At 44.6% G+C, this 11,842-nt stretch overlaps 1 protein-coding gene across 1 annotated transcript in view; it reads right to left on the bottom strand.

Moving 5' to 3' along the window:
* Nucleotides 1-222: 222 nt before the first annotated feature.
* LOC142585524 (uncharacterized) overlaps nucleotides 223-11,842 on the bottom strand; it is a 47,579-nt gene continuing 35,959 nt past the window's right edge. Inside the window, exons 5-7 of the mRNA XM_075696331.1 lie at nucleotides 11,547-11,779; nucleotides 9,782-10,000; nucleotides 223-5,823 (exon numbers count right to left, since the gene is read on the bottom strand). Coding sequence (XP_075552446.1) covers nucleotides 5,599-5,823; nucleotides 9,782-10,000; nucleotides 11,547-11,779 — 677 coding nt within the window. The 3' untranslated portion in view covers nucleotides 223-5,598. The remainder of the gene's footprint in view (nucleotides 5,824-9,781; nucleotides 10,001-11,546; nucleotides 11,780-11,842) is intronic.

Genomic DNA, 11,842 nt, shown 5'->3' with positions numbered 1-11,842 from the left:
TAGTTCTTATAATGATGGCACTAGTTGGTTGATATTTTCAGTGCATATGCTGGCACAAAATGTTCTCAGAGATCCCGAACACATAATCTGTCTAAATGCTTACAGCGTGCGCTGTGAACGAGGTTCCTCTGTGTGCACTACGGGCGTCATTGGAGACCCGTTATCAAAGCCATCGCTGTAGTAAAAGGGGCACAAGCTATATCAAGTACGCAAGCACACCTATTTGCATTTTCCAAAAACATCCTTTATTCACATTTGATCAAATGCGAGCCACGCCATGTTTTCATATGATACATTTACACGTTAAGTGTCACGTACACAACGCACATTCTCGCCTTCATTTAAACTCTGCCTTCATCGAACGGTTTAACAGTCATCGCCGACAACAAACCCGTCGGTAACATGTCTTGCCGAAGTCCCGACGCACCTGGTCTCACTTTTTTGTTGGCAAATGCACTCCGCCTTCGACAAATTTCTGGGACCACGGTTCACATGCACGGCGATGAACAACAGCGTCTCAACGATCTGTCTTCAACGCGTAGCTCGGGCACAACCTACGAATCACCGGCGTGCGATTGTGCGATCACGTGCTGCAATATCAGAAGCAAGTTGCTACCGACTTCCTGGCTCCCCCCGTTTTCTGCTCGTCACAGGTAACAGCCATTTTCACAATATCCTAGGAAATAAAACATCAGTGCGCCAGCAGTTGAGGGCTCGTGACCAGTTATCGCGCCATCACTTTTGTTCAACCCTTAACTTCTGCGTACTTGTGACAGCACCGCAACAGCGTGCAAACGGCACGGGACTTCACACAGCCATTCGCTTCCAGGTTGTGGTGCTGGCGCGAAGTCGTGCGCCGGTTACAGCAGCTGAGGTGCCACGCCGGCCAGTATGTTGGTCGGTTCCTTGACCAACGACTGCAGACAAGCGAAACAGTCCTTCTCATCGAATGACACGGGACGAAATTGTGACTACGAACTTCTCCCCGTGTTTTACTCTGTTCTTATGCTTCAACAAAAGGAACTGTTGCTATGAATTGCGTTATAGCGTTATCCACGCTTGAATAATCGTGTGTGGAATTTCATCGTAAAATCCCGAATGAGGCCCTCACTCCTTATCATCTCTTTTCCATCAGCTCCTGCGTTTCATTGCTCAAGTGACTGCAACATCAATGCCGCAGCAAAGCCATGATATGCTGTAGAAATGTTTAAATGGGGGCACCTTTCTCTGAGAAGTTCACCCAAAACAAGATACTGGAAATGTAGCCTATATCAAGGAGTTGGGCCGCTTGGTTCGATGGGCAGGGTGCTAGTTATTCGGGACGCTACAATTATCACGTGCACACGAAGTTAGCGGCTGAAGAAGCAAAGCAGAAAGCTTCAGAACGATTTCAGGAAAGACGTGGAGTAACATACATTCATTTCGACATTTTTTCTTCACATACCTTCTCTTGACAAGTCGTGCTTTGTGCGAGCGGGGCGGCGCGAACACATCAACTCTATAACACACACGATCGGGGTTGCGAAACGCCAAGGTTACAAAAAGCAGTGTCAACACTGAGGAAAAGCTTTGTTTATCAGTCTCTGAAGCGCCTTCAAAAACACATATGAACGGCGAGGCGAGTTTACAAATACAATATCACCATCGGCATGACTGATCCCAGAGTTGAGATGGGTTACGCGGACCAACGAGCGTCTTTAATAAGCCAACGAAAAGCATCCCAGAGTTCAAAGGACAAGCGCAACAGCAATTCGCCATACACACAAAACCTTGGGGAAAGTTTCGTACGATTGTCGCTCAGCGCAGTTATTGAAGCTTGCGCGACGTCATCGTTCGTAAAACACACTTAGAGCCGATAATGGCGTTCGTCATTCTGCGAAGACGCATAACACAAAGTCAACATTTGGTTTCACTGTTGTTTCATGGCGTCCTGCAGTTTGTATTTGACAGCTTATGATTCTCCTAGGATGGGCTTTGCCCCTTCTGCGTAGCTAGTGGTATTCACAGCATCTCTGGTTTCGCGGCTAACATTTACAAAGGTTGGGTCAGCGCGAGCTCAAATGAGGGCACGCTTTTCAAAGGACTTAGATGCGTGTTTTATGATGCAGCCGAACAGACGCCGTATGACCAACTACGCAAGGCATGACATTGCTACGGAGAGCTAGGCAAATCACTCTCTAATTTGGTTCGTTTTTTTACACAGGGCCAGAAACGTGCGTAAAAATGGCAAGCAGCAAGGAAAATTTAAGTTTAACTCTGAAGGCAAATATTCTTCATCTAAACTGGTATAAATACGGAAGCGCAGAAATTCGAGCACATCACACGGAACATTTCGCTGGCCACATCTGCAATTCCGCTTGTCTGACAAGAACAAAACTGCGTCATACAACGTAGAATCTAGAACTTTGTTACAAGGTTGAAGTCTCGTATCTGGCCCCTCTGATTGAATCCTGGTCCACCACCTGTATTCATCCACCTTCTTCTCCAACAGATCTTCAACGTCTCGGTTTTCATATTGGTTCGTGTAGTGTGAAAAAGACTGAGCTACGTAGACGAGTAGCAACACTGTTCACGGTGTAAACAACAGCGGTAAACTTGGGAAAATAGACTTATCACTTTACTTGTTCTATATATCTACGTGCACATGTTCACGATATGGATTCAAACAAATGGAAATATCTTTCTCAAAACTCGCACTCTGATTTCTTGTGTCCATAAAGCTCTTACCCGCACTCCTATTTCATATTCCGGCGATTTTACTGCTTAACACACAGACACCGCACCTAAAAATACGACAGAGAAAAGCTTGTAAAACACAAGTGTTAAGCGGGAAATACCAAGCAGGATGATCGATACATTTGTGCCACTTGAAACTGTCGAAGTGAGACATAAAACGACTAACGAGAACCATCGTTACGCTCCATGGTTTAAATCGTATAAACAAACTTCATAAAATATATACAGAGTGTTTCATTGAATACTTAAAAAAATTCTTAAACATTGCCTGTGGCGCATAGAACATAGTTCATGAAGTGGTCTGCTCGGAGTGGCGGACACTACTTGCAAAAAAATTGAAATGCATAATCGACTAATTAACAATGATTCACAAATTACCCTTTCAACTAATCGCCTTACGGCCCACATTGCAATTTACAAATTCTAGTCGTGGAGTTCGCAAGGCGAATTCACTGGGAACGAATTCTTAGGACACCACCAGTTTCGATATATTAATTCTCGAACTTTGCGGAGAATCACATTGGCGTTTGAGTTACATTTGTGCTTGAATGCATAAAACGACGTTTTATGCATTCAAAACGTTATTACTCAGAACGCTATTACATAAAAACGACGTTTTGTTAAGGAAGTAACTGGCATGTCAATGCATTTCGGCGTAAAGTTCGGAAATTATTGTCTCGAAACTGGTGTCATCCTGAGAATTCGTTCCAAGTGGATCCAGCTTGCAAATTCCGTGGCTAGACTTTGTAAATTACAATATGGGCCATAAGGTAACTAGATAAAAACTTAATTAGTGAATTCCTGTGTATTAGTTGATTATGCATTTCAATTTTTTTGTGCAAGTATAGGGTCCGCCGCTTCGAGTAGACCAGCTCTTGAACTAGAATTGTGCTATCAGCCCCAGGTAACACATTAAAAAATTTGAAAGTGTTCACTGAAACAGCCCGTATTTATCACTCGCTGATCCTGCTTATTCTAAGAACCTACAAAGTCATACTTCAAAGATATTGATTAAAACAAAGCAAAGTGCTTTTTTAAGCTAACTTTCAGCGGCCGTAAAGCACTGAGACGTCCACTGCTGTCATTTATATTCTTGCTCTCTTTTCGTCCCTATACTCCCTCCCCCCAGAGCCGGCTAACAAACCGGACGTGTGTCTGGTTAATCTCCCTGCCTCTCCTCTCTTTTATTTCTCTCCCTCTCTGGCTGTTAGCTGACTTCGTTTGCAGAAGCAACACATATGTAAATGAAGCAAAATAAGAAAGGTACACTTGAAACAGAACGGAAAGCGCTATGGCATAGAACTAGTTACAACTGACTTGTCTCACGGGGAAATTTTAGCTTATGTGACCAGTATGAATCAATACTAATTTTACATTCGGAGAGGCCAACAAGAAATGAACAATGCCCAGGCTAGAGCAACATTTCTTTCGCTCTCTTTTTTAATTTTGATCTAATGTGCTGATTATCTTTCTTAGTATTAAAGTTATTTGGTAACATTCTGTAAAGGGGACTCTTCGACGTCATGGAGCCGGAGCTTTACAGCCGAATAACTTTAAGCAAGACTGACTGCTCAAAACCAGAAAACTGATTTGCAAGACAGCTCCTTGCCTAAGCATTGTCCATTTAAAAGGCGCCTCGCCTTCTAACTACCGCGGTTCCCATCGTTACCTGTGCATGTACATGTAGTATCACTCATAATAGTTCTTGGATGAGACAAAACACGATGATATTCGCAAAAACTGACCCATAAGGGCAGTTTGCATCACATCACTACTGGAGAGTCATCAAATGCAACTAACAGTACTAAGCGTGCCACTTGATCAACGTGGTGTGTTTGATGTACGAATTGCAAATGTTAAACAACAACGTATACACCACGAAATGACACACATCTTGGCTCTCCACAACTGCCTGTTAAAAGCAGAATGTGCAAAGATATCCTGTTTACAAGTGGATACAACAGGTAACGGAAATTCGCAGTGCGCGTCTTTTTGTCTCTGTCATAAATGTGCGAAGTTTGACCGGAACACTACTTTTTTTTCTTATTTTGCTGCAACAACATCGCTCACCACTGCATGATGACGCAAACGAAATACGTGCACGCCTTCATTGCTAACACCGACAAGTGTGCTGCTTCTTTTTATAGCTGTGTTTAAGATTTCAACGTACGTGCATGTTTTGCACACGCACCAAGATTGCTTAGACAGCTGCAGCGGTAAGATCCACATTCTTTGGGAAATTATTCAACATTTTGAAGCGTATATTACAAAGATTCACTCTTCAAAATTTCAAGCTTCAAATTTTCGCAGCGAATCTAATCTGTTCAACAAATATATACACTTGTCCTCTTTTTTTCGCAGTTTTCAACTAACTACAACTGACAAAGTTGATAATACTTAACCTTTGTCTGCAATGTCAGGATTCGCAATGAAGAAAAATGTGGAGGCGTCGTCCTAGAAAGTTACAGTACGAACCGAGCTTCCAGTTGCTATGGTATGTCACAACATACGTTTTTAGGCGGCTTCCCCTAACTTTTTACACTCCATTACTTACGTCTAATCTGTCGACAAGAAATACTTTTTAATGGAAACGCGGATGGCTAGAACTCCACATCCCTTTTTGTGTGAATGTGCGGCCAAATCTTAACATCTGAAGGTGCTGATGAGCATATTTTACCTTCAAATGCGTACGAAAGCATTCTCTTGCATTCTCTGTACGCAGCGCACACGGCCTCCCCGGCCAGCTGTAAAGAGCATTCGCTCGCTATCGACAACTTGCACTGGTAACGTTGGAAACCATAGCACTGCAATTCAGCTCCGGCCTGTTTCTCGGCAAGGTTAGCCTTGGGCCGCCCGGTGACTCTACATCTCGCGCCAAAGGTCTTCCTGGTCCGGTTGAGCCATCAGTCCGGCCAGTGCATATAGCCTGTTGACGTCAGCCTGGTCCTGCGATCGCTGCTGTCGACGGCGCTGCCTGAGCACGCGGCCCCAGTGGTCGGCACCTACGTTGCGTTTTTGAGGCGTCGGAGGCATCACGAGGTACCGGTAGTCCTGAGGGTAGAAGGAGCCTCGGGAACGCCGAGTCACCTGCGCATCGATCGCATAAGAACGAGGAGACGCGGAGGTGAATGACCGTGGAGAAGCTAGGACCACACGTAGGTTTCCGATCAGAGACCCTTTTTCCTTCTTTGTTTTTATGGCAGGCAAAGGTTTTTGGCCACGACTAGGCGGTTGCCTACATTCCAAGACAAGGGGATCGCTCCAGGTAAACTATACGAATGCGCACTCTGCGGCCGATGTTAAGCCCTTTGTGTGGTACTGCTCTGAGTTCGTGCACTGTGCACAGGGATGTACACGGGAAGCAGTGACGTAACAAAGAGAGGGGCGAGGCGCATTGAGCACGTGCCCTTCAAGGAAGGAAGGAAAAAGTGGAGAAGGAAGGCAGGGAGGTTAACCAGTGTAGCATAACCGGTTTGCTACCCTACACATGGGAGCGGGATGGGGGGATGAAAGATGGGAGGAGGAAAGAGAGAGAGAGAGAGAGCACATAACACAGCAAACACATCGTCAGTTACAGTCCGTCACTCTTGCGCGGTACGCGACATCACTGTCACAGCCGCTTGTCCAAGCCCGCATCCTTCATAAACCGAAGTAGTCCCTGCGTCGCCTTCAGCTGCGATGTCTTCTGTCGGCGATATGTGAAAATGGTTGCAACTGACAATGGTCTATTGTCCAGGTGCGCTAGAACGGACGCCATGGACTGTCTCTGAACATTATATTCAGGACAGTCGCACAGAATGTGTTCCAGCGTCTCCTCGCAAAGACAGGCATTGCAGAGAGCGTTGTCGGCCATTCCAATGCGAAACGAGTAGGATTTCGTGAAGGCCACCCCTAGCCATAAGCGATAAAGCAGGGTGGCCTCACTTCGGCGGAGTCCAGTTGGCATACACAGATGCATCAAAATGTCGGTGTTAGTATGCGGCCTGCTGCGAGTGTTGTGAGTGGCGAAATATAAACGTTTATTCTGTGTAGGTTATTTACGGCCTTTGTAGGAAGTTAATTAGGCGTTCTAGAGTGCCATATATACTGCCGTCATAAGCAATGTTTCCAAGACTCCTAAACCAATGCACAAGACAACAACTTCAAATATGGGGAAGATAGGGCGAATGCTAAGCGTAACGTGTGGCGAAAGTTTCACGTTTCCGGCTTAACTATAAGCATTGCAAATATTTACTAAACATTCGTCTTTTTCCCACATTTTCATGCGTAATTCGAGGTTTGTAGTTGGTTTCTGCGGTGTCTTCCGTGAAACAAACAAAGCACCTTGTTATATTTGTCGAAACTAGGGGGCACTTTATGGGCCATGTGCACGCTAAGTTCAAAGTATGTGAGCTATTCTGGTCTCTGCAGTAAAGTACATGTGCAAGTGCTTCCGGAGCGTTACAAGTAGAGACCGGACGTTTAGGCCCTAAAGATAGTCTTTTTAGGCTCCTAGAACAGTCACTAAGGACGTAAGTTAGGGCATAAATAGGCACCAATTACTGTCCTTTAGGCATGTGCAAGTTCAGTTAAAAGAGAACTTCCGCCGTGCGTCTGAGATTGGATTACGATATTACATGGAGCACGGTGCACTAAGCGCCTGTTTGACATAGGAGACTATGTGATTTAGCAGTTTTATCTTAAATTGAATTTACATAATTAGTCTAATTTTACATAGGCTAATTGTTTGTGGCAATAAATACCTGTCTTCGGCGAAGTTTCTCAGTGGCTTGTAACATTATAAACAAGATGCGGCTAGCACAAAAAACGAAAAAAAGGCATTTTTAGACACTAAAAATACAATATAGGCTCCAACGTCGAGATATACATTTCAGAAAGGCTAAAGCTACCATTAAAGTGTTTCTACAACCATAGTTCGTGCTTGTATGTTAAACAGGCACGATGAGGACGCAAGAAAAAAATAGGCATTTTGCCTAAAGTTCCAGTCATTATTTACGAGAGTGTTTTCAGAGCGGCGGCAAATTTAGCTCGCTTGCGTCGCGTAACTACCGACACTATTGAGAGCAAATTTACGAAATATGGGGGGACGCCATGACAAACGTGTGTGCAAATTTAATTGTATGTTTATTAATTACTAGGCCTTTGTGAAGCATTCCTTTCTGCAACGGTTCAAAAACATTATATGGTAACTTTACGCTGTTTCCCAGCCGTCCCGAAAGAACTCTACGTTACACCAGGTTTGTATTGAGTACAAATAGGGGCCCTCATAATTTCATTTTGTCACGAATTATTATCATTTCTAACCTAATGAAGAGTGTCACAAACGATTATTGAACACTCTTATTAGCGTGGAAAAAGGCTTGATCATGGAAGGCCGAGTAGCCCGATCTATCACATTGCTAATCAGTGAACCCGCTTTCTTTATTTCCATGCAATATAAGGGGCTATACCGTTGTCCTCGGTGAACTAAACAAGGCACCTTGTTTACATTTCGTGAAAGTAAAGGCCAGGTAATGGGTGATGCGTAGGCAAATTTCACAATGGGTTGCTAATTGCGGCCTTTGTGCCATCAATCTCGTTTGCAAACGCTCCTGAGCTTTACAAATGTTTTACGAGTGCACTCAATTTAGCCCGTTTCCCTGGCACAACTGCAAGTGCCACTGAGATTACATTTACCGAAATTGGGGGGCGCTGGAGGGGGGGGGAGGTCTTGGAAAATTTGTGTGAAAAAAGTAAAATGCTTGTGGATCAAGTATAGCTGCTAAAAAAAGTATTCTAATGTGTCAAACGACAGTCATCAGCTATCGTTCCGAATGTCACGATATAATTCAGAGGATGTCCTGTATTCCGCTACGTTTGAAAGCTGCGCTGCGTTTTCAAAACGAAACCAAAAGCACATAACGAGGACACTTGAAAACTATGCTGCCGTTTTTCATGTCGTCGTCGTGACCGCCGCTTCTTGAATATTATGCTGCATAGTACAGAATGTCAAATATTACTGTATCTTGAGATTATAATGTATTTTTTTTATTTCTCTTTGCTGAAGAAAAAGAAGAAAGCAGTTTTATACCCCGCCCCCCAGGACTTCCATTCTTTTTTCCGACCGTCATTTCACCTTTCTATTCCCCCTTTGTCTTACCGCTAGTGTAGGGTAGCAAACCGGGCGCTCGTCTGGTTTACCTCCCTGCCAATCCTCTCTTTGCTCTCTGACTTTCCGGCCCTTATATATCCTATCAGGACGCTAGCAGGCGCTATGAGTGAAAGCAAATTTGACAATTTCTTTGTTCCTCTCTCTTATAGATAATCTGCAGAAATCTCCAATGTGGATTTCCTGCAAGGTAAAAATTGTTGTCCAGCCGGAAGTTGCCCCAAGAAGTACGATTTTCTAAGATGGCAAACTCGACAAGCTATTATTATGCTATCGCGCTACCCCGACATAGCATTCTTGCCAGTTCAGCACTGGAAAACTTGTGGCAGTGGGTTAGATCTCCAGACCAAGATTCCTTCTTTATTTATTTATTTATTTATTTATTTATTTATTTATTTATTTATTTATTTATTTATTGTCTGCGTTTCTAGCGTGCATGAACTCTTATATCCTATCTTCGCCTGCTTAACTTCTTTCCTACCTTATATCTCCCCTTGAATAATGTATTTGCCTAGGTTCTCTCCTGTCCAGGTCTTTTTATCTTTCTAAAATCGTGACAGGCTCGACTTCAACTTTAATTATCACGTGCTAAACTTATCTGCCGTCAGCCATGTTATGCGCCACACATTGCCTCTTGTCAAATGTCAGATGTCACCGAATATGAGCCGCATTCGGTTTGGCCAGTCCTTAGTATAGAGGACATCATAAGAACGATAGGTGCTGATAGCTCTTATTCTACCAGCAAATAATTCAGGTGAGTGCCTTTAGCTAAACAGTTACGGCGTCTATGCCACGAATCCTCCTTTCTCCGCCCCCCCCCCTCCCCTTCCAACACCCCGAGTAGCAACTCCCTATAGCCCGATGTAATCACTCGAACGTACAAGACGCACTTCTTACCTGGAACCAGTCTGGCAGTGGTTCCGCCTGCTGTTCCTCGAAAACGGGTCGTCCTGTCATGGGGGCCGGTCCAAGTTGTTCCTGGTCCGCCAGAGCGGCCAGTGCCACCAAAGCCCGCGCACGTTCTTCATTGTTCATTGTCCCGAGTTCGTTCAGGTACTGCTCCAGGGGACTCTCCGGCTCGGGTGGATTAAGCGTGATGCGAGACACTGGGGGCACCTGCCGGATTTTCGGGAGCGTAGAAGTGAGCGAAACAAGTACAAAGCAGGCGGTTAAGTAAGAACGGTTCTCAAAAGCAGGCGCTAGTCAAATGCTGAAGTGAACATATCTTTAGCGAAGGCAACCGGCTAATGACATGAAAGCCTAACGAGTACTGCGAATTTTGTCCCAAAGTCTTCATTTATAAAGTGAGTTCTAGGCTATAGGTTCTAATTCATAAGGATCGGTGTTCATCAATCCTGATAGCGGTATAGAATTATCAGAGGTGGCTGGCCAATGTCGAGCACTTTCATTTTTTAATAATGAAGCCTTGAAAATTTATCCCTGGAAGTCTTAAATTGAACACTTTAGGTACGTATAAAGGGCCACGTTAGTGCCAAAGTAAGGCATGCACCGAAGAAGCAGGAGACTAAACGTTCAGATTGCTTTAGGGTGCTCCAGGTATCACGCGATCATATTTTAGCATCTATTTGCTAATGTTTATTTGTTAATATCTTCATTACATTCATTCTTCACTCATTTTTTTTTTTACTTTACCTGAAGACCTATATTTAGCTGGCCAATTGCGGATTTCAATTGAAGGATGCACACACAATTCTTTATGGTATTTGATTGTAGTGCAATGAACGTATGCTTGATTGATGGCCTTCTTTTTGTTTGGTTTTTTTAAGCGTTGTTCAACCTCCTTGCAGTCTCCGTTGACACGATGGGAACATTAACGAATCTGGTCTTGTGTATATAATGTATGATATGACGCAACTGCGATCGCGCTCTTCTCTTATGATCGCTTCCGCTCAATCAAACGATACACGTGCAGAGATAATTCACGTCAATGTTTGGTCCCACGCACATTTATTCGAACATGTTGCAACTAACGTTCTGCAAGAGTAGCAGTACAATGCTTGTCCTTACATCTGATCTAAGAATGATCCATGGTCTTATGTTGTACTTGAGATACGCAACATCCGCAAACAATAAAGGACGACATCGCAATAGGGATGGTCTCATTCCGTATGTATCGAAGCGAGCGAATTTTTCTTTTTTTTTTTTGTAAATCATTTAGTTTATGGTGATGATAATATACGGGGTTTATTGGCACAAGGACCAGGAATGACTGGAGGTCGCCCGCTTGTAGTCTTTCTAGCCGCGCTTGTCTCATTCGCCAATGTTATGAAGCATTCATATAACGCATTCTCTATTAAATATATGCAAATAGGCTCTCAGTCCCGATATTGAAGCCCAACTATGGGCAGTCCAATGGGCCCGCGACGTGGCGGAGAGGCTACGTCTTTCTGTGCCAACGTGGGAGCGGCCCACTACGTGCTAGTGCACGTTACGATGGACCTCAGTAAAGTTTTTTTTTTCCATCCATCCATCCATCCATCCATCCAAATAGGTTCTCAAGAATGGCGAGTGTAAGTGTCCAGCGCGCGCACTACTAGTAAATCGTAATTACTGCGCCACTCTTTTGCGTGCTTTCAAGCGCGCCCGCGTTACATATCTCAGACGCGCTTACGCGGCACTGAATTAGCACCGGCCACTGTACCTCTTGGTCAGCGAACAGGGGATACGGCTCCTGCTTGGCCATCTGCGTGAGGAAGAGAAGCAAGTCGTCCATGTTGGCGTCTCGCTTGAGCCGCAGCGCTCGTCGGTGAATCCGCCGGTTGCGCAGCAGTTCCTCCAGGCTGTTTCGCAGGTTCCGCTTACGGCGGAACACGCCAGAGCCCATGCCACCGGCGCCAACGTCACCGTAGTCGTAGAGCGAGTAATCCAGCTCGCCTGCGAACCGACACCGCAACTACGTCAGGGTTGTTTTCATTTTATTTTTTTTTTTGCGCGGAA

Source organism: Dermacentor variabilis, chromosome 6 (genome assembly GCF_050947875.1).
Source record: "Dermacentor variabilis isolate Ectoservices chromosome 6, ASM5094787v1, whole genome shotgun sequence".
In the NCBI taxonomy this organism is placed as follows: Eukaryota; Metazoa; Arthropoda; class Arachnida; order Ixodida; family Ixodidae; genus Dermacentor; species Dermacentor variabilis.
The sequence above is the reverse complement of the archived record's forward strand: the minus strand, read 5'-3'. Positions and strand labels throughout refer to the sequence as shown.